Below are 23,041 nucleotides of genomic sequence, written 5' to 3' on the forward strand. Positions count from 1 at the left end.
GTAAGTGTCTATATTAGCCTACTATCAAAATGACTTTAAAAGTCTTATATAAGTGTTATAATGAAGACAACACATGAACTAAGTGTCTGTATTGGCCTACTATCAAAATTACTTTAAAATACTTTTCTGTTATAATGAAGGCATCACATGATGGAAGTGTCTATATTAGCCTACTATCAAAATTACTTTAAAAGTCTTATATAAGTGTTATAATGAAGGCATCACATGATGGAAGTGTCTACATTAGCCTACTATCAAAATGACTTTAAAAGTCTTATATAGGTGTTAAAATGAAGGCCTCACATGATGGAAGTGTCTATATTAGCCTATTATCAAAATAACTTAAAAAGGCTTATATAAGTGTCATAATGAAGACAACACATGAATTAAGTGTTTATATTAGTCTACTATCAAAATTACTTTAAAAGACTTTTGTGTTATAATGAAGACAACACATGAAGTAAGTGTCTATATTAGCTTACTATCAAAATGACTTTAAAAGTCTTATATAAGTGTTATAATGAAAACAACACATGAACTAAGTGTCTGTATTGGCCTACTATCAAAATTACTTTAAAATACTTTTCTGTTATAATGAAGGCCTCACATGATGGAAGTGTCTATATTAGCCTACTATCAGAATTACTTTAAAAGTCTTGTATAAGTGTTAAAATGAAGGCCTCACATGATGGAAGTGTCTATATTAGCCTACTATCAAAATGACTTTAAAAGTCTTATATAAGTGTTATAATGAAGACAACACATGATGTAAGTGTCTATATTAGCCTACTATCAAAATGACTTTAAAAGTCTTATATAAGTGTTTATAATGAAGACAACACATGAAGTGTCTATATTAGTCTACTATCAAAATTACTTTAGAAGACTTTTGTGTTATAATGAAGACAACACATGAAGTAAGTGTCTGTATTGCCCTACTATCAAAATTACTTTAAAATACTTTTCTGTTATAATGAAGACAACACATGAAGTAAGTGTCTATATTAGCCTACTATCAAAATGACTTTAAAAGTCTTATATAAGTGTTATAAGGAAGACAACACATGAAGTGTCTATATTAGTCTACTATCAAAATGCCTTTAAAATACTTTTCTGTTGTAATGAAGGCATCACATGATGGAAGTGTCTGTATTAGCCTACTATCAAAATGCCTTTAAAAGTCTTATATAAGTGTTATAATGAAGGCAACACATGACGTAAGCGTCTATCCATCCATCCATTTTCTACCGCTTATTCCCTTTGGGGTCGCGGGGGGCGCTGGTGCCTATCTCAGATGCAATCGGGCGGAAGGCGGCGTACACCCTGGACAAGTCGCCTCCTCATCAGCGCCACGCCGCGACCTCAAAAAGGGAATAAGCGGTAGAAAATCGATGGATGGAAGTGTTATAATGAAGGCAACAGGGGACATAAGTGTCTCTATTAGCCTACTATCAAAATGACTTTAAAAGTCTTATATAAGTGTTATAATGAAGACAACACATGAAGTAAGTGTCTATATTAGCTATATTAGTCAACTATCGAAATTATTTTTAAAAGTCTTATAAGTGTTATAATGAAGGCAACACATGTGTCTATATTAGCCTACTATCAAAATGACCTTAATAGTCATATATAAGTGTTATAATGAAGACAACACATGAAGTAAGTGGCTAATTAGCTATATTAGCTTACTATCAAAATGACTTTAAAAGTCTTATATAAGTGTTATAATGAAGGCAACACATGATGTAAGGTCTATATTAGCCTACTATCAAAATGACTTTAAAATACTTATATAGGTGTTACAATGAAGGCAACACATGATGTAAGTATTAGCCTATTATCAAAATAAATTTAAAAGTCTTATATAAGTGTTATAATGAAGACAACACATGATGTAAGTGTCTATATTAGCCTACTATCAAAATGACTATAGATAGTATTTTGCTGATAAACAATCCTCCACAAGGGTACCTAAATGAGAAAATGTTGAGAACCGGTGCTTTTCCACACATATTCTACTCATTCTCTACTTTGAATCTGCTTTCAGGAGCTGGGGGAAAGCAGCGGCTCCCATTTTCGCAGTTCGTCCCCGATGACCATCGACGTTCAACTTGGCGACATGACCCACGGCCTTATGGGAAGCAGTCAGCTGACCACAATCAACCAGACGGCGCTGACCTCAGAACACAAGCCGCTGTCGCCCACTTCGTCCCCAGGTGGTTCCTTACAAGACGAGGACATGGATGACTTCAAGGTGAGGGGCCCTTCACCACCCCGGTCTTAGTCCTGCAGCGTCATGGCCCATTCCAGGCTTTCGAACGGCTCTTTTAGAACCGATTCACAGGCTTGTAGGGATGATAAAAACATTATCGTACGTACGATGCCTTTGACCCCGCCCCCTCTCCAGCATCTCCTGACTTAAATGTGTCGGCAAAGATTCTCACATTTAAAACAAAAATGACGATTGTAGACGACTAGAACATGTCCAATTGTTCACACTGAAGCGTAAAAAGTGTTCAAGAAAACCATCTTGTTCCAATTTTTAAACGATATATCATCCCTACAAGCCTAGCAGGTTTCTGTGTTTTTTCATGACCTAACGTATATTCCGCTCTAGCCCGGTATTGAGCACTGTATAACGCAGGGGTGTCCAAACTTTTTCCACAGAGGGCCGCACACGGAAAAATTTAAGCATGCGGGGGCAATTTTGACACTTTTCATTTTCAAACCATAACAAAATATATGGATTTTTTTTTTTTAATCCTTAGGCCTCCTGGGGAGCATAGAGGGTCTCAGTCACTAAAATGTTAAAAATAAGTCAAATTATTATTATTTTTTTTAATTTAATGCTTACAGTAAATCTCTATATCAACTTGAGGTTGATATAAAGTAAAACAAATACGTTTTTATGCCTTTTCTGTCAAAGACAACTTTGTTTTTTTATAGTAAAACTGAGTATTTAGATGGATAGATAGATAGATAGATAGTACTTTATTGATTCCTTCAGGAGTTCCTTTATTTAGCAATTAAAGCCCTCAAAGATCAAAATTGCAGGACACCATTGATTTTAATTATTTCATATTTTTGAGTAATCCCAGTGAAAAGTTCAATAAAATCCTAATATTTTTGCGTAATCACAGTGAAAAGTTCAATAAAATCCTACTAAATATAATTGAGATTGGAAAGGTTCCCCACTCATAAAGTGATACATTTTTATTCGTTTTTTTTTTTTACTTTTAACACTTAAATTCCAAGATCAACTTCCGATATATCTGTCGATTTTAAGTTTGAACTCTTATTTTGTTTCTTTTATGCTCTTTTGTCAAAACTTTGATGTTTTTGTATGGCAACCACACAACATAGGCAATATTTTTTCCACATAAAACATTTTTAATGTGATAATTTTTAAGTAATAATTCATTATGACAGATTTTTTTGTCCTTTTTTTTTGACCAATGGAAAAAAAATAAAAAGACAAAACATTGCCACTTTTTCTCATTAGATTTCACCGCATTCCTCTTTTTTAAAATGTTTTTATTTTTATTTTTGCATTACTATCAATTTTGCAATTTTTGCAGAATGTGTGGCGGGCCGGTAAACGATAACGGATAAACCACAGAAAACCTGAATATATATAAACATTTTTATATATTTTTTGAACATTATTTTTAGTTTTAATTGTATTTATTATTATATTTATTTGTATTTAAATTCACTTTGCGGATTAATTATTCTAAAGGGTATTACTTCAAGCTTCCACACGCCAGGTATGCTAGTACATTCTGTACTCACATTTTTATTATGTCCTATTTTTTATTATAGTTTTATTTATGCTTTTTGTGCATATTGTGTTTTTTTTTTTTGCTATATTGCTACACATTTTTTTTAGGTGAGGGTAAACTCAAACTACTGATGTCACTGCCATAGCATGGAAATACAGCGCCACCTTTTGGAACGTTTTTAATGAAAACACAACAAAAATTAGAGCTGCAAGCAGCGATAGACAGGACCAACTTTTGCTGGTGTTTCCTGCCATCACCCAGACAACATATCTTTACCTGCACATTACCTACCTTCCCTGCAACCTGGGGTCACACTGGTGCTTCTTTCTTTCACCCATACACGCTGGTGCTTCCTGCCATCACCCAGACAACATATATTTACCTGCACATTACCTACCTTCTCTGTATCCTGGTGTCAAACTGGTGCCTACTTCTTTCACCCATTCAACATATCTTTACCTGAACATTACCTACCTTCTCTGTATCCTGGTGTCAAACTGGTGCCTACTTCTTTCACCCATTCAACATATCTTTACCCGCACACTACCTACCTTCTCTGCATTGTGTGGTCACGCTGGCGCTTCCTGCTTTTAAGCGGCCATCTTGAGACGGCAGCAGCATCAGCTGGTTCTTTGAAGGCTCGTAAAATCAAAACCGGAGCAGTTAGAAAAACTCTTTACGCAACTTTTAATCAGAAAAGTTCAATCTCTTTCCTGTGCTTTCCTAGCGCTCTCAGAGGAGATAATGTTTGAAAAAAGGTGACAGGTTTTTACAAAACTTTTGTTTTGAAGGGGTAATTGCCAACTTCCTGTTGATTTTTGCTGAAGGATGTAAATGAATGAAATGTAGGTCTAAGTGAGACCTACATACAGGTTTTTGTTTCATGTCTCTACTACAATTCTACTGGAAGTTACAAGCAGTTTTGTCTGTGTTTTCTTCCTAAGAGCAGTTTTGTCTGTGTTTTATTCCTAGGGGGCGCTAGAGCGCAATTTAGAGGTTTTTTTTTATTTTTTATTAGATCGCAATTTTTGCCAGTCCTGATGTGTGTGTCCAGTTTGGTGAGTTTTGAAGTGTTTTAAGGGGGTCAAATTACAGCTCAAAGAGGTCAAAATTAAATTTTTTAGGAAACTTTTTTTTTTTAAGTGGTTTTTGCCAACTTTCTGTTGATTTTTGTTGAAGGAAGTCAGTGTATGAAATGAAGGTCTAAGTCAGACCTACATAGAGGTTTTTGTTTCATGTCTCTACGACATTCGTAACGGAAGTTACAATCAGTTTTTTTCTGTGTTTTTTCCTAGGGGGCGCTAGAGCGCAATTTTGAGTTGCGGTTTTTGATTAGATGGCAATTTTTGCCAGTCCTGATGTGTGTGTATTAAATTTGGTGAGTTTTGAAGCATGTTAAAGGGGTCAAATTACAGCTCAAAGAGGCGGCGGTATAATAATAATAATAATAAAACCTTAGAAATACAATAGTGTCCTCTGTCCCAAAGGGACATTCGGTTCCTAAATACGATTATAGCCAGTATTTCAGAATATCTCTCACCAGTAGAGTAATATTTGTGTAAATTAAATTAGCGTATTTTCCGGACTATAGTGCGCACCTGTATATAAGCCACACCCGCTAAATATTAAAATACATTTTTTTGTCCATGTATTAGCCAGACCGGACTAAAGGCCGCAAGCATATTTGTTGTAAAACGAGTCATTTACACAGAAAAATTGTGTAAAATTATATACAAACCCTAATTTTTTCCGAAAAGGGACTGTAACACGGCAGTAAAACGGCTGATCAAACAAAACAGAAGTCATTATCATAGACCCACGAACTGCGGAAGCTAGCTTTCCAATCAGCTAAACGGACTCTATAACTCCACAGTGATGTTTTGTTGAATTTACTGAGGAATTTGTGAAGCTGAAACAATACAAAAAGAATGCCGTTGTAAGATAATGATATTAACGCAGATAATCTTAAATGTGTATCATATTGGCTAATGCCCTTCGTTACATCACGATGGCATTTACAAATATGCATGAAAGCACTCCTACAGACATAACAAATGGGACGGTTTAGTACATAGGAATAGTTTTAGTTATATTTTAAAACACAGAAACCTCGCTTGATGTGACGAATGAAGAATCCATCCGAGTAGAAACGCTATGGATGACTAGAAGACCAAACGGCTGAAAGCACTAAACTGATGGGAATACTGTAGTTGTTCAACCCGCAGTGAGCGAACACGTCCAAAAGATGGCGCCATACCACAATCAATTACACACCTTTTCAATGTCTCTGATTGTGTTGAAAGAAAACTGTTGAACACAAAATATTGGAAAAATCCATAAATTAGCTACACCATTTTTGTAAGCCGCAGTGTTCAAAGCGTAGGGAAAAAGTAGCATCTTATAGTCTGGAATTGACATTATTCTGATGATTTTATCGTATAACTAATTGATCGTTTCCTTGTTAAAATAAACAATTGAAATGTAGGTCTAAGTGAGACCTACATAGAGGTTTTTGAAAGGAATGGCTCCTCAAGATCCCATCTCCGTGGTCTGGCAACTCAAACTGATGTGTTGTTCTCCAACAGAGGAGTGTGCTGGTAGACTCCCCCATGTCCCAGTCCTCATCCCAACCAGCTCCGCAGTCCTCCGTCTCAGCCAAAAGGGTCCTGGGGAGCCCTGGCACCGCGCAACAGCTGGCAGCGGCGGCGAAAAAAGGGAGGAAGAAGAAAGACCCCAACGAGCCCCAAAAGCCCGTTTCTGCGTACGCCCTGTTCTTTAGAGACACCCAGGCCGCCATCAAGGGCCAGAATCCCAACGCCTCTTTCGGAGAGGTGTCGAAGATCGTGGCGTCCATGTGGGACAGTCTGGCTGAGGAGCAGAAACAGGTGTGCACGCTTTCTTGCATATGCAGCATTTGTATCTTGTCTGTCTAGGGACTAATCCACCGAAGTTGATAGACCAGGGGCCTCATTTTAGTTCGCATGGATTCCAACGTAAAAAATAGCGTGAACCCAAACCTCAGATTCTACTTAAGCACCAAAAAAATACAGAATGTGTGCGTGTGTGTATATATTTATATATATATTTATATATAAATATATACTCTGTACCAGGGGTCGGGAACCTTTTTGGCTGAGAGAGCCATGAAAGCCAAATATTTCAAAATGTATTTCCGTGAGAGACATATCATATTTTTTAACACTGAATACAACTAAATGCGTGCATTTTTAAGTAAGACCAACATTTTTAGAGTATAATAAGTCTCTTATTCTTTTTAATAACATTTTTATCCTGAAGCTAACCAATAATAAATAAATTGTCATGTCTGTTGATCATGTTTTTGTTTGGCCATGTGCTGTTTGTCCTTTGGACTTTTTAAGTTCCTGTTTTTTCCACTGCCTTGTCTGGTTTCCTTGGTTACTCATTTTGTCCACCTGTCTCTGGTGGACAAAATGCCTGCTCACCTGCTTCCTGAGCACTAATCAGAGGCAGTATTTAAGCTTGTCTTTGCCAGTCAGTCGCCCTGCGCTGACTTGTTTCATGCCTTGCCATAGTTTCGTGCTTCATGCTTCATGCCAAGTAAGTTTTGTTTGATTTATGTTCTTAGTCTGTCCGAGTTACTGCCGTTGTGTCCTTGGGCAAGACACTTTACCCACCTGCTCCCAGTGCCACCCACACTGGTTTAAATGTAAAAATTAGTTATTGGGTTTCACTATGTAAAGCGCTTTGAGTCACTAGAGAAAAAGCGCTATATAAATATAATTCACTTCACACAATTCACTTCACTCATGCGTTAGCTTTGTATTTTTAGCCCAAGTTGTGCCTCCGCTGTGAGCGATTTTTTTTTTGTGTGTATTTTTTTAGTTAAAATGAAATCATGTTTTTACCTAAATGCCATGTCCCGAGTAGTCCGTCTGCCTTCCTGGGAGAACGACCCCGCAGCAATCTGCAACTCCCCCCCCCCCCAATCGTGACATAAAATACTTCTTACCATTAATGCAACTTCTTGAACAGGTGCGGTAGAAAACGGATGGATGGATTTAAATGCATGAGAATTTTTTGTATTTTGCACGTTATTTTCAGCACTGTGATTACCAGCGAAATTATTCATAATTATCGCGTTAAGCAATGTCAGCTAAGATTTATCTGAGAGCCAGGTGCGGTCATCAAAAGAGGCTCCAGAGCCATAGGTTCCCTACCCCTGCTCTGTACACTCAACCTTTTTGAAAGCAAGAGCTACTTCTTGGGTACTGATTAATGCCAAGGGCTACCAGTTTGATACACACTTAAATAAATTGCCAGAAATAGCCAATTTGCTCAATTTACCTTTATTTTATTTTTAATAATTAATGATATTTATCTTTGTGGAAACACTGATCATCGTATTGATTTCTCACAATATATATATATATAGAAACACGTTTATAATATAATATATGGGGAACACCCGCTTGGACGCTCTGTCATATTTCCCCAGAAAAATGGGGAAAAGTCGGAAAAAGGTCCGAAATTGTTAAAAAATCCTACCCAGGGTTGAGTTCCACGAGTCCCGCAGCGAGCTGCACGAGCCCCGGGGCCCCCGGGAATGACCAAAACACACCCAGAAGTGAACCATCGAAAGTGGGGGAAGAATTGAGGAAAAGTCGGAAAAAGGTCCGAAATTGTTTAAAAATCTTACCCAGGATTGAGTTCCACGAGTCCCGCAGTGAGCTGCACAAGCCCCGGGGCCCCCGGGAATGACCAAAACACACCCAGAAGTGAACCATCGAAAGTGGGGGACAAATTGAGGAAAAGTCGGAAAAAGGTCCGAAATTGTTTAAAAATCCTACCCAGGATTGAGTTCCACAAGTCCCTCAGCGAGCTGCACGAGCCCCGGGACCCCCGGGGATGACCAAAACACACCCAGAAGTGAACCATCGAAAGTGGGGGAAAAATTGAGGAAAAGTCGGAAAAAGGTCCGAAATTGTTTAAAAATCCTACCCAGGATTGAGTTCCACAAGTCCCGCAGCGAGCTGCACGAGCCCCGGGACCCCCGGGGATGACCAAAACACACCCAGAAGTGAACCATCGAAAGTGGGGGACAAATTGAGGAAAAGTCGGAAAAAGGTCCGAAATTGTTTAAAAATCCTACCCAGGATTGAGTTCCACAAGTCCCGCAGCGAGCTGCACGAGCCCCGGGACCCCCGGGGATGACCAAAACACACCCAGAAGTGAACCATCGAAAGTGGGGGAAAAATTGAGGAAAAGTCGGAAAAAGGTCCGAAATTGTTTAAAAATCCTACCCAGGATTGAGTTCCACAAGTCCCGCAGTGAGTTGCACGAGTCCCGGAGCCCCCGGGAATGACCAAAACACACCCAGAAGTGAACCATCGAAAGCGGGGGACAAATTGAGGAAAAGTCGGAAAAAGGTCCGAAATTGTTTAAAAATCCTACCCAGGATTGAGTTCCACAAGTCCCGCAGCGAGCTGCACGAGCCCCGGGACCCCCGGGGATGACCAAAACACACCCAGAAGTGAACCATCGAAAGTGGGGGAAAAATTGAGGAAAAAGGTCCGAAATTGTTTAAAAATCCTACCCAGGGTTGAGTTCCACGAGTCCCGCAGCGAGCTGCACGAGCCCCGGGGCCCCCGGGAATGACCAAAAGACACCCAGAAGTGATCCATCGAAAGTGGGAGGGAAATTGAGGAAAAGTCGGAAAAAGGTCCGAAATTGTTTAAAAATCCTACCCAGGATTGAGTTCCACGAGTCCCGCAGTGAGTCGCACGAGTCCCGGGACCCCCGGGGATGACCAAAAGGCACCCAGAAGTGAACCATCGAAAGTGGGGGACAAATTGAGGAAAAGTCAGAAAAAGGTCCGAAATTGTTTAAAAATCCAGAAAATAGGAACTGTTTATATTATATGATGGATGGATGGATGGATATATATATATATATATAGAAACAGATGAATATTTTTATAAATATATTTCGACTCTTTAAAATTCTAAATTCAACCAAAAAAAAGAAGAGAAAAACTAGCTCATTTGAAAAAATTAAAAAAAATAATTTATGGAACATCATTAGTAATTTTTCTTGATTAAAATTAATTTTAGAATTTTGATGACATGTTTTAAATATGTTAAAATCCAATCTGCACTTTGTTAGAATATATAACAATTTGGAGCAAGCTATATTTCTAACAAAGACATATATATTTTTTTAATTTTACTCATAATAAGTTTGAAGAAATATTTCACTAATATTCTTCATCGAAAAAACAGAAGCTAAAATGCAGAATTAAATAAAAATGTATGTATTATTCTTTACAATATAAAAAATAAATGTACTTGAACATTGATTTAAATTGTCAGGAAAGAAGAGGAAGGAATTTAAAAGGTAAAAAGGTATACGTGTTTAAAAATCCTAAAATCATTTTTAAGGCTATATTTTTGCGTTTGCACATTGGACAAGAGCCGTCCGTGTACAGCGTCCAGTTTTTATTTTGACCTCCACAGTTATCTGCCCAAAAGAGTATGCAAGGGGAAGAATCAAGAACAATACATGCTTGCAACGTCCTGGGCCAATCCTCCAAATATCGCCTCGTGCCATAATATCACATAATCAGGTTGACCGTCGGCCCCCATTGGTGCAAATGTCTCATTAAAGACAAAAAGGCGACTGACAAAGAAGCTCGGATTGGTCCCTTGAGATACTAGGTTTTTCTATTGTATCTACGCGGTTATGTGGTAGTTGCTAGGTCCTGCCGTGCGCGTAACAGCTTACTTACGGAAAAAATTACAATATCGCATACACTAATGTAAAGCATATCACCTAGGAACTCCAAAATTATTATCAGCTCAGTTTTGACCAAAATTGAGTTACTGGCTTTTGCCTTTGGACGGGACTATTTCGGAGCGACTTATACTCCGAAAAATATTGTAGTAATTTTTTTTTTAAAGGCTCCCCTTCATGCTCTTTTAGCCTTCATTTCAGTACTGGAGTGTATTTGCACGTTTTAGTCAGGACTTTGGGAAGGCCATTCTAAAACCTTCATTCTAGCCCAGGGGTAGGGAACCTATGGCTCTAGAGCCAGATGTGGCTCTTTTGATGACTGCATCTGGCTCTCGGATAAATCTTAGCTGACATTGCTTAACGCGATAATTATGAATAATTTTGCTGGTAATCACAGTGCTAAAAATAACGTAGAAAATATAAAACATTCTCATGCATTTAAATCCATCCATCCGTTTCTACCGCACCTGTTCAAGAAGTCGCATTAATGGTAAGAAGTATTTTATGTCACAGCGGAGGCACAACTTGGGCTAAGGAACAAAGCTAACGCATAAACAGACTATGAACATAAATCAAACAAAACTTACTTGGCATGGCATTAAACAAGTCAGCACAGGGCGACTGACTGGCAAAGACGAGCTTAAATACTGCCTCTGATTAGTGCCCGGGAAGCAGGTGAGCGGGCATTTCCCGACCCCTGTTCTAGCCTGATTTTGCCTTTCCTTTACCACTTTTGACGTGTGTTTGAGGTCATTGTCCCGTTGCCCCCAAAACCCAACCTCTGGGCTGATGATTTTAGCTTGTCCTGAAGAATTTGGAGGTAATCCTCCTTTTTCATTGTCCCATTCACTCTCTGTAAAGCACCAGTTCCATTGGCGGCAAAACAGGCCCAGAGTATAATACTACCACCACCATGCTTGACGGTAGGGATGTTGTTCTTATGATTAAAGGCCTCACCTTTTCACCCCCCAAACATATTGCTGGGTATTGTGGCCTAAAAGCTCCATTTTTGTTTCATCTGACATTGAAAAAGATAAGATATTCTGGAGGAAAGTTCTGTGGTCAGACGTCAAACGTGTGGACAATGCTGAAGAAACAAGTCCATGTCCGAAAACCAACAAATTTGGCGGAACTGGTCCTATTTTGTCAAGAGGAATGGTCAAAAATTCAAAAAGATAAGATATTCTGGAGGAAAGTTCTGTGGTCAGACGTCAAACCTGTGGACAATGCTGAAGAAACAAGTCCATGTCCAAAAACCAACAAATTTGGCGGAACTGGTCCTATTTTGTCAAGAGGAGTGGTCAAAAATTCAAGCAGAAACTTGTGGATGGCTACCAAAAGCGCTTTATTGCAGCGAAACTTGCCAAATATTAACATTGCTGTATGTATACTTTTGACCAAGTCACATTTTCAGTAGACCCATAATAAATTCATAAAAGAACCAAACTTTATGAATGTTTTTTTGTGGCCAACAAGTATGTGCTCCAATCACCCCATCACAAAAAAATAAGAGTTGTAGACAGCCATGACATTATGTTCTTTACAAGTGTACGTAAACTTTTGACCACGACTGTACCTTCCAAAATATTGATAGTTAAAAGCCGAAAGAAGAAATATTGTACTACCAAAAGTAGTTGTTGAAGTTGTAGTAAATCTACTGTCTGTGTCCTTGCAGGTGTATAAAAGGAAGACGGACACTGCAAAGAAGGAGTACTTAAAAGCCCTGGCAGTTTATCGAGCCAATCAGCTGTCACAGGTAAGATTGTTTTATCTCTTAACGAGTTTTATTTATTGTGTGAATGCTCCAAAATATTCACACATATGATTTTTTACACCAAAATTAATCTATTTATTCTGCAACTTATTATTATTCTTCTCCAGATTTTTAACATTTTTCACCTGATTCAAAGCGTTCCAACTTCAAACTGTCCAGCCTATTCGGGAATTACAGGCTTTCCCTTGACAATATCCAAAAATAGATTTTCCAGAATTCCAGGTTTTCCATGACATTTTTTCCCATTCAAAATGTGTTTTTTTTTTTTCAAACTTTCACCATTTTCACATGTTTCAGCCTATTCAAACTATTCCACCTTCAACATATTCCACCATTCTGGAAATTCAAACTATTATTTTTACCTATTTACACCCTTAAGTTCGACCACTCCTTTCACATTTTTCAACCATTGAAACTAACACTTTCCCAAGTTCCAAATGAAATTCCGGTTTTCCTGGAAATTCAAACTCTTCAACATTCAAACCATTTCCAGGAATACCCATTTTTTGGTAACCTGTTTCCACCTTTAAGTTCGACTACTCCTTTCACATTTTTCAACCCATTTCAACTGTTCCACTCGTCCTTGACATCGAAACTAACACTTTCCCAAGTTCCGAACCAAATTCCGGTTTTCCTGGACATTCAAACTCTTCAACATTCAAACCATTTCCAGGAATTCCCATTTTTTGGTAACCTGTTTCCACCCTTAAGTTCGACTAATCTTTTCACATTTTTCAACCCATTTCAACCGTTCCACTCATCCTTGACATTGACACCAACACATTCCCAAGTTCCAAAACAAATTACGGTTTTCCTGGAAATTCAATATTTTCAACATTCAAACCATTTCCAGGAATTCCAGTTTTTTGGTAACCTGTTTCCACTCTTAAGTTAGACGACTCCTTTCACATTTTTCAGCCGTTCCACTCATCCTTGACATTGAAACTAACACTTTCCCAAGTTCCGAACCAAATTCCGTTTTTTTGTGGAAATTCAAACTATTCAGCATTCAAACTATTTCCAGGAATTCCCTTTTTTTTTTCGGTAACCTGTTTCCACCCTTAAGTTCGACTACTCCTTTCACATTTTTCAACCCATTTCAACTGTTCCACTCGTCCTTGACATCGAAACTAACACTTTCCCAAGTTCCGAACCAAATTCCGGTTTTCCTGGACATTCAAACTCTTCAACATTCAAACCATTTCCAGGAATTCCCATTTTCTGGTAACCTATTTCCACCCTTAAGTTCGGCAAACTCCTTTCACATTTTCAACCCATTTCAACCGTTCCACTCATCCTTGACATTGAAACTAACACTTTCCCAAGTTCCAAACCAAATTCCGGTTTTCCTGGAAATTCAAACTCTTCAACATTCAAACCATTTCCAGGAATTCCTGTTTTTTTGTAACCTTTCCCCACCTTTAAGTTTGACTACTCCTTTCACATTTTCAACCCATTTCAACCTTTCCACCGTCCGGTGGACATTGAACCTAACACTTTCCCAAGTTCCCAACCAAATTCCGGTTTTCCTGGAAATTCAAACTCTTCCACATTCAAACTCTTCTTACATTCATACTACATTCTGTCAGCATTGGAACATTCACACTCAATTCCTTCAGGAATTTGCCTGATGTAGTTATTAGCGTGTCATCTCCTCTCCCACCAGCCTCCCGCCGAGGAAATGGAGGCGTCGCCTTCGCCACCTCCGCCCGAGGTCACCCAAACTCCCGCGGTCATCGTCCCCTCCGTAGGTCAGCAGGTGGTCCGGCCGGTACACGACCCCGAGCAGAACACCATCACCAACATCTGCGCCTCCAACATAATCCTGGACGTCCCGGAGATGGCGACGCGGTCCCGCACGGGGGCGAACAAACCCGTGCCGACGACCCAGGCCATCACCAAGATCATAATCCCCAAGCACATGCTCCAGGCGGGGGCGCAGTTCGTCACGCTGCTGCCCGGCGGCGTCCACGGCCTGCAGCCCACTCTCCTGCTAGCCGGCGCCCCCCGCCAGCCGCCGCCTTTGCAGCAGATGCAGAACGCCCCGCCGCCGCCGCCGCTCCAGCAGATGGCGCCGGCGCCGCCGCGCTTGCAGGCCAAGCCCCGCGAGGGAGGAAGCGCCCCCGTGTTCATCACGGTGGCCCAGCCGCCTCCCCTCAAGATAAAAATACTCCCCGCTTCTTTTCAGAAGAAGGACTTGCTGTCCGTCATGGTCCCCGTCACGGGGAATTCCACCCTGTCCTCATCCGCACCCGCGGCCACCGTGCGTGTGGTCAATTCCGCCGAGTCCGCGGGTCAGCGAGAGAAGGTCATCTCGGAGACGCTGCCGTCAGACGAGGTACGTATTTATCTTTATCATCTTCTTGTGTCGGCGACTGATCAGGACTTTAGTTGCGGCCATCCTCTTTTTTTCTGCGGTATGGCTCGGTTGGTAGAGTGGCCGTGCCAGCAACTTGAGGGTTGCAGGTTCGATTCCCGCTTCCGCCATCCTAGTCACTGCCGTTGTGTCCTCGAGCAAGACACTTTACCCACCTGCTCCCAGTGCCACCCACACTGCTTTAAATGTAACTTAGATATTGGGTTTCACTATCAATCAATCAATGTTTATTTATATAGCCCCAAATCACAAATGTCTCAAAGGACTGCACAAATCATTACGACTACGACATCCTCGGAAGAACCCACAAAAGGGCAAGGAAAACTCACACCCAGTGGGCAGGGAGAATTCACACCCAGTAGGACGCCAGTGACAATGCTGACTATGAGAAACCTTGGAGAGGACCTCAGAAGTGGGCAACCCCCCTCCCCCTCTAGGGGACCGAATGCAATGGATGTCGAGCGGGTCTAACATGATACTGTGAAAGTTCAATCCATAGTGGCTCCAACACAGCCGCGAGAGTTCAGTTCAAAGCGGATCCAAGACAGCAGCGAGAGTCCCGTCCACAGGAAACCATCCCAAGCGGAGGCGGAGCAGCAGCGTAGAGATGTCCCCAACCGATACACAGGCGAGCGGTCCATCCTGGGTCCCGACGAGCGGTCCATTCTGGGTCTCGACTCTGGACAGCCAGTACTTCATCCATGGTCATCGGGAGGGGGGGACATAGTAGAAAAATAAAAGAATCGGCAGATCAACTGGTCTAAAAAGGAGGTCTATTTAAAGGCTAGAGCAGGGGTCGGGAACCTTTTTGGCTGCGAGAGCCAAGAATCCAAATATTTTAAAATGTATTTCCGAAAGAGCCGTATAATATTTTTTTCAACACTGAACACAACTAAACGCGTGCATTTTTAAGTAAGACCAACATTTCTATAATATAATAGGTCTCTTATTCTTTGTAATAACATTGTTATTCTGAAGCTAACTGTGGAGGGGGTGTGGCCTGCGGGACTGCAGTGAAGCGGGTTGTTGCCTTGAAATCAGCAACAGGTGTATAGAAGGCCCACCTGGGCCTTTTTATCTAATTTATAAGCAGCAGCCAGGAGGAGAGACGGGGTTGGGGCTGGAGCCAGAGTGCGAGCGAGAGCGAAAGAGGAAAAAGACAATTGCTGGAAAGCAACTGAGAGACTTATTGAAAAATAAAAAAAAAATATTGTAACACTGAAACAGGCTCTCATGTCGGTGCTTGGTGGTCTGAAGAACCCCCAGGAGGGCAAACCCTAAACTAACCGCTAATAAATCAATCACTTCTTACCCTTATTGCAACTTCTTGAACAAGTGCGGTAGAAAAAGGATGGATGGATTCAAATGCATGAGCATGTTTTATATTTTGAACATTATTTTGAACAGTCTCAGCTCAGATTTATCCGAGAGCCAGATGCAGTTATCAAAAGAGCCACAGGTTCCCTACACCTTGGGCTAGAGTATACAAATGAGTTTTAAGGTGAGACTTAAGTTCTTCTACTGAGGTAGCATCTCAAACTGTTACCGGGAGGGTATTCCAGAGTACTGGAGCCCGAACGGAAAACGCTCTATCGCCCGCAGACTTTTTTTGGGCTCTAGGAATCACTAATAAGCCGGAGTCCTTTGAACGCAGATTTCTTGCCGGGACATATGGTACAATACAATCGGCAAGATAGGATGGAGCTAGACCGTGTAGTATTTTATACGTAAGTAGTAAAACCTTAAAGTCACATCTTAAGTGCACAGGAAGCCAGTGCTGGTGAGCCAGTACAGGCGTAATGTGATCAAACTTTCTTGTTCTTGTCAAAAGTCTAGCAGCCGGATTTTGTACCAACTGTAATCTTTTAATGCTAGACATGGGGAGACCCGAAAATAATACGTTACAGTAATCGAGGCGAGACGTAACAAACGCATGGATAATGATCTCGGCGTCTTTAGTGGACAAAATGGAGCGAATTTTAGCGATATTACGGAGATGAAAGAAGGCCGTTTTAGTAACGCTTTTAATGTGTGACTCAAAGGAGAGAGTCGGGTCGAAGATAATACCCAGATTCTTTACCGAGTCACCTTGTTTTATTATTTGGTTGTCAAATGTTAGAGTTGTATTATTAAATAGAGGTCGGTGTCTAGCAGGACCGATAATCAACATTTCTGTTTTTTTGGCGTTAAGTTGCAAAAAATTAGCGGACATCCATTGTTTAATTTCATTAAGACACGCCTCCAGCTGACTACAATCCGGCGTGTTGGTCAGCTTTAGGGGCATGTAGAGTTGGGTGTCATCAGCATAACAGTGAAAGCTAACACCGTATTTGCGTATGATGTCACCCAGCGGCAGCATGTAAATGCTGAAGAGTGCAGGGCCAAGGACCGAACCCTGGGGAACTCCACACGTTACCTTAACGTAGTCCGAGGTCATACTGTTCGAGTATGTAAAGCACTTTGAGTCACTAGAGAAAAGCGCTATATAAATATAATTCAAAAATATAATTCACTTCTTTGCCCAGCAAAATGAAGAATTTTTGGCAATTTACAGGCCAAAAGTTTGGACACACCTTCGCCTCATTCAATGCGTTTTCTTGATTTTAATGATTATTTACATCAGCGGTGCCCACACTTTTTCTGCAGGCGAGTTACTTTTCAATTGACCAACTCAAGGGGATCTACCTCATTTATATATATCATTTATATTTATTTATTTATGAAAGAGACATTTTTGTAAACAAGTTAAATGTGTTTAATGATAATACAAGCATGTGTAACACATATAGATGTCTTTCTTTCACAAAGACAAGAATATAAGTGCGTGTATTACCTGATTCTGATGACTTGCATTGATTGGAATCAGACACTAATGATGATAACGCCCACATTTTCAAACGGAGGAGAAAAAAAGTTGTCCTTTCTGTACAATACCACATGAAAGTGGTTGGTTTTTGGCATCTAATTCATTCAGCTTCCATACACTTTACAAGAAAAACATTGGCGGCAAATTCCGTAGCTTGCTTGATTGACATTCACGGCACCCGAGGGTCTTGTGAGATGACGCTGGCTGCTGCCAGTTCATTATTATGAAAAAATGACAGAGAGGAAGGCGATAAACACTTTTTATTTCAACAGACTTTCGCGCCGTCCCTTCCGTCAAAACTCTAAAGGCCGACTGCACATTTCCTATCTTCACAATAAAAGCCCTGCTTCATGCTGCCTGCGCTAACAAAATAAGAGTCTCGGAAAGCTGGCGTGCACAAGTGATGTGCACGCCAGCTTTCTGAGGGATCGCTTGTGCACGCCAGTTTTCCGAGACTCTGTATTTAGTTAGCGCAGGCAGCATGAAGCAGGGCTTTTATTGTGAAGATAGGAAATGTGCAGTCGGCCTTTAGAGTTTTGACGGAAGGTACGGCGCGAGAGTCTGTTGAAATAAAAAGTGTTTCTCGCCTTCCTCTCGGTCATATTTTCATAATAATGATCTTGCAGCAGCCAGCGTCATCTCACAAGACCCTCCGGTACCGTGAATGTCATTTAAGTGACGTCTTGGTGAAGATTGATGATCCCTCATTTTTAGGTCTATTTTTTTTAAAAGCCTGGCTGGAGATCGACTGACACACCCCCCGCGGTCGACTGGTAGCTCGCGATCGACGTAATGGGCACCCCTGATTTACATCAGGGGTCCCCAAACTTTTTGACTCGGGGGCCGCATTGTGTTAAAAAAATGCGGCCGGGGGCTATGTTTACATTTATTTATATTCTGAGCGCGATGATGTCACGTTATTGATGGGAAAATGCATTTTTAGACCATTTGATTTGCCTGAGTGGCTAGGAGATACCGAGAGTAACAAGCGGTAGATCAGGGGTAGGGAACCTATGGCTCTAGAGCCAGATGTGGCTCTTTTGATGACTGCATCTGGCTCTCAGATAAATCTGAGCTGAAATTGCTTAACATGATCAGTAATGGATAATTCCGCTGGTAATCGGTGTTAAAAATAACGTTCAACATATAAAACATTCCTATGCATTTTAATCCATCCATGCGTTTTTCAACCGCACCTGTTCAATAAGTCACATCAATGATAAGAAGTCCATCCATCTATTCCCTACCGCTTGTCCCTTTTGGGGTGGCGGGGGTCGCTGGAGCCTATCTCAGCTGCATTTGGGCGGAAGGCGGTGTACACCCTGGACAAGTCGCCACCTCATCACAGGGCCAACACAGATAGACAGACGACATTCACACACTAGGACCAAATTAGTGTTGTGAAAGAAGTATTTTATTTATTATTGGCTAGCTTCAGAATAAAAATGATATAAAATATAAGACTTATATTCTAAAAATGTAGGTCTTACTTAAAAAATGCATGCATTTAGTTGTATTCAGTGTCAAAACATATGATACGGTTCTCACGCTAATACACTTTAAAAAATGTGGCTTTCATGGCTCTCTCGGCCAAAAAGGTTCCCGACCCCTGCGGTAGATAATGGATTAGAAAGGACGGCGTTTTAAAAAATATTTAAATTTTTTTATATACATACCGTATTTCCTCGAGGGCGCTAATTAATTTAAAACCTCTTCTCACTCCGGCGCTTACCAAAGGCATGCGATAAAATTTAGGCCTGCGCTTAAAAATTTGAGTGTGATGTAAAGACGCCATCATGAAAGCACATTTGATTAAAAAAAAAACGTTATTATGGTCTTACCTTTACTTATAAACGAAGTCCATGCGCAGCTCCTTCTGATCAAAACTTGTTTATAGAAGTCTTCCTTATCTTTCTTCAGTTTTAAAAGTCTCTCTGTCTCCTTTATTACCTCCTGCTTCGATTGAAAGTCCAGTTTAGAAAACTATTTTTTTTTTTAGATATGTAATCCTCCATGTTAAAAGTGCAAGCGAGAGGAAAAAATAAAACACTTGCTGGTCCAGTTCATGGTCAGTAGGTGTGTAGCCATAGCGCACTCTCGTTTGGGTTGCTTCCGACGTGCTGACTGTTGCTATCAGTTAGCACGTCTAGTGCGGGGGATGACAGAATTATCCTCGGACAACTCCCCCTCTCGTTCTGCTCCGTGGGTGATCTCGTTATCCCACCGCTGCCACCATGAAGTGTTATTGTATAAATAACACACTGGGTATTTATGACTGGAACATGCTTTATTTCAGCCCGGTTGTTTACATAACCAGCATAAGAGTAGTGGTGTTACATACTAAAAGGTATGTAACACCCCCCCGCGTCATATCCGTTCCCAGCACATATCACGACACTTGTTGTCACTTCTTCTGCGGCCGAGTAGTCGCAAGAAGGATCACTAGCGCCTTCTACCATTTAATGACTCATATTTGACACACGCAGCTACGGTATATAAATAAAACATAGCTGCTTACTGTTCGTTTTAGCATATTCAATAGCTTGGACCTTAAATCCCGCTGAATAGCTCTTAATCTTCTTCCATTTATGCAATTTCAAATTATTGAAATCAGCCTCCTCCATTTTGAAAATGATGACAGGTGAAGTGTCACTCGTGACGTGGCGAGTTTGACACGGTGGAAATTCTAGGGATATGCTAATTATTTGGCAAAATGAGTTTGACCCGGAGGAAATTCTAGACATGCGCTAATAAAAATAATATTTTGCGAAACGAGTTTGACCCGGCAGTAATTCTAGGCAGGCGCATACTATATACCCGGCGGCAATTCAAGGAAATACAGTAAGAGGACTTAAAGGAAACGAAATAAGCTCAAATATAGCTACAAATGAGGCATAATGATGCCATATGTACATACAGCTAGCCTAGATCAGTGGTCCCCAACCTTTTTGTATCCGCGGACCGGTCAACGCTTAATAATTTGTCCCGCGGCCCGGGGGAGGGGTCCTTTTTTTTTTGTTTTTTTTTTGTTTTTTCTTCTTTGTCATGAAAAAGTGACGTTTTTGTGATGAAAAAGGGACGTTTTTATGGTTGGTGCACTAATTGTAAGTGTATATTGTGTTTTTTATGTTGATTTAGTAAAAAAAAAAAAATATATATATATATATTTATTTTATTTATTTTTTTTTTTATAAAAAATTCTTCTGCGGCCCGGTGGTTGGGGACCACTGGCCTAGATAGCATGTTAGCATCGATTAGCTTGCAGTCGTGCACTGATTAGCACTCCACACAAGTCAATAACATCAACAAAACTCACCTTTGTGGATTCACGCACAGCGTTAAAAGTTTGGTGGACAAAATGAGACGGAAAAAGAAGTGGCATAACGCACATCGTAGAAAGTCGGAGAAAGTTATACGTGTAAACAAACGACGGTGAGTTCAAGGACCGCCAAAATTAGTGAAGCATGTTTAATGTAAACAGTGTGCTTTTTAACAATTAGGGAGGTTTGTGTCATGTTTGTCGTCCTACAGAAACTATATTAAAACAAAAAATATTTTCTTTTCCCCTCATCTTTTTCCATTTTTCATACATTTTTGTTAAAGCTCCAGAGAGCCACTAGGGCGGCGCCAAAGAGCCGCGGGTTGCCGACCCCTCGCTCTAGCAGGTGACTTTTCAAATGATGCTACATTTTAGCAGTGCTGCTACTTTTTGGAGCAACGCTTTTGCCGCATAATTGTTCAAAATGTTCCCGTTTGAAGCCAAATCACCGCCAGACGATGCTGTTTTTCTTGGGAATTAATTCTTCCTCCATTTGTTACCAGATCGGCACCTTCTCTCTCTCGTATTACCACTCGCACCGCACCGTTAGCACCACAGCTAATGTTACTTGCTTTGAACAACCTGCCTGATCAATGGTATCGCTTAAGGAACACATGCAGTACCTGTTTTGGGCACAAGGGGTTGAAGAACACGTTTTCTGAACTCTTTTCAGGACGAGATGGAAGTGACGGAAATGTGCGACGGCGCGGCGACGTGCGTGTGCGTGAGGTCGGGCTGCACCAACCCAGCTGTGGAGAGCCAAGACTGGGACAAAGAATATTGTAGTAATGAATGTGTGGCCTCACACTGCAGGTAGCCTTCACACACACACACACACACCTTGTTATACATGAACACATTATTAACACACTGCAGGTAGCATTCACACACACCTTGTTATACATGAACACATTATTAACACACTGCAAATAACGTTCATACACACACACCTTGTTATACATGAACACATTATTAACACACTGCAGGTAGCGTTCACACACACACACCTAGTTATACATGAACACATTATTAACACACTGCAGGTAACGTTCACATACACCTTGTTATACATGAACACATTAACACCCTGCAGGTAGCGTAGCGTTCACACACGCCTTGTCATACATGAACACATTGCAGGTAGTGTTCATACACACCTTGTCATACGTGAACACATTATTACACACTGCAGTTAGTGTTCATACCCGCCTTGTCATACATGAACACATTATTATTAACACACTGTAGGTAGTGTTCACACAGATCTTGTCATACATGAACACATTATTAACACACTTCAAGTAACAATCATACACACCTTGTCATACATGAACACATTATTAACACACTGCAGGTAGCGTTCACGCACGCCTTGTCATACATGAACACATTATTAACACATTGCAAGTAGCGTTCACACACGTCTTGTCATACATGAACACATTATTAACACACTGCAAGTAACGTTCATACACACCTTGTAATACATGAACACATTATTAACACACTGCAGGTAGTGTTCACACAGGTCTTGTCATACATGAGCACATTATTAACACACTGCAGGTAGCGTTCATACACTCCTTGTCACACATGAACACTTTAACACACTGCAGGTAGCGTTCACACACACACGCCTTGTCATACATGAACACATTATTAACACACTGCAGGTAGCGTTCACGCACGCCTTGTCATACATGAACACATTATTAACACACGGCAGGTAGCGTTCACACACACACACTCCCGCCTTGTCATACATGAACACATTATTAACACACTGCAGGTAGCGTTCACACACACACGCACACAAACACACACACACACACACACTCACGCCTTGTCATACATGAACACATTATTAACACACTGTAGGTAGCGTTCACACAGGTCTTGTCATACATGAACACATCATTATCACACTGCAGATAGCGTTCACACACACCTTGTCATACATGAACACATTATTAACACACTGCAGGTAGTGTTCATACACGCCTTGTCATACATGAACACATTATTAACACACTTCAAGTAACATTCATGCACACCTTGTCATACATGAACACATTAACACACTGCTGGTAGCATTCACGCACGCCTTGTCGTACATGAACACATTATTAACACATTGCAAGTAGCGTTC

At 40.7% G+C, this 23,041-nt stretch overlaps 1 protein-coding gene across 1 annotated transcript in view; it reads left to right on the forward strand.

Annotated features, from left to right (window-relative positions):
- tox4a (TOX high mobility group box family member 4 a) overlaps nt 1-23,041 on the forward strand; it is a 37,776-nt gene that overhangs the window by 13,426 nt on the left and 1,309 nt on the right. Inside the window, exons 4-8 of the mRNA XM_061890405.1 lie at nt 2,051-2,257; nt 6,371-6,670; nt 12,232-12,312; nt 13,997-14,668; nt 21,566-21,705. Of these exons, the coding sequence (XP_061746389.1) occupies nt 2,051-2,257; nt 6,371-6,670; nt 12,232-12,312; nt 13,997-14,668; nt 21,566-21,705 (1,400 nt within the window). The remainder of the gene's footprint in view (nt 1-2,050; nt 2,258-6,370; nt 6,671-12,231; nt 12,313-13,996; nt 14,669-21,565; nt 21,706-23,041) is intronic.

This window comes from Nerophis ophidion, linkage group LG28 (genome assembly GCF_033978795.1).
Source record: "Nerophis ophidion isolate RoL-2023_Sa linkage group LG28, RoL_Noph_v1.0, whole genome shotgun sequence".
Taxonomy (NCBI): Eukaryota; Metazoa; Chordata; class Actinopteri; order Syngnathiformes; family Syngnathidae; genus Nerophis; species Nerophis ophidion.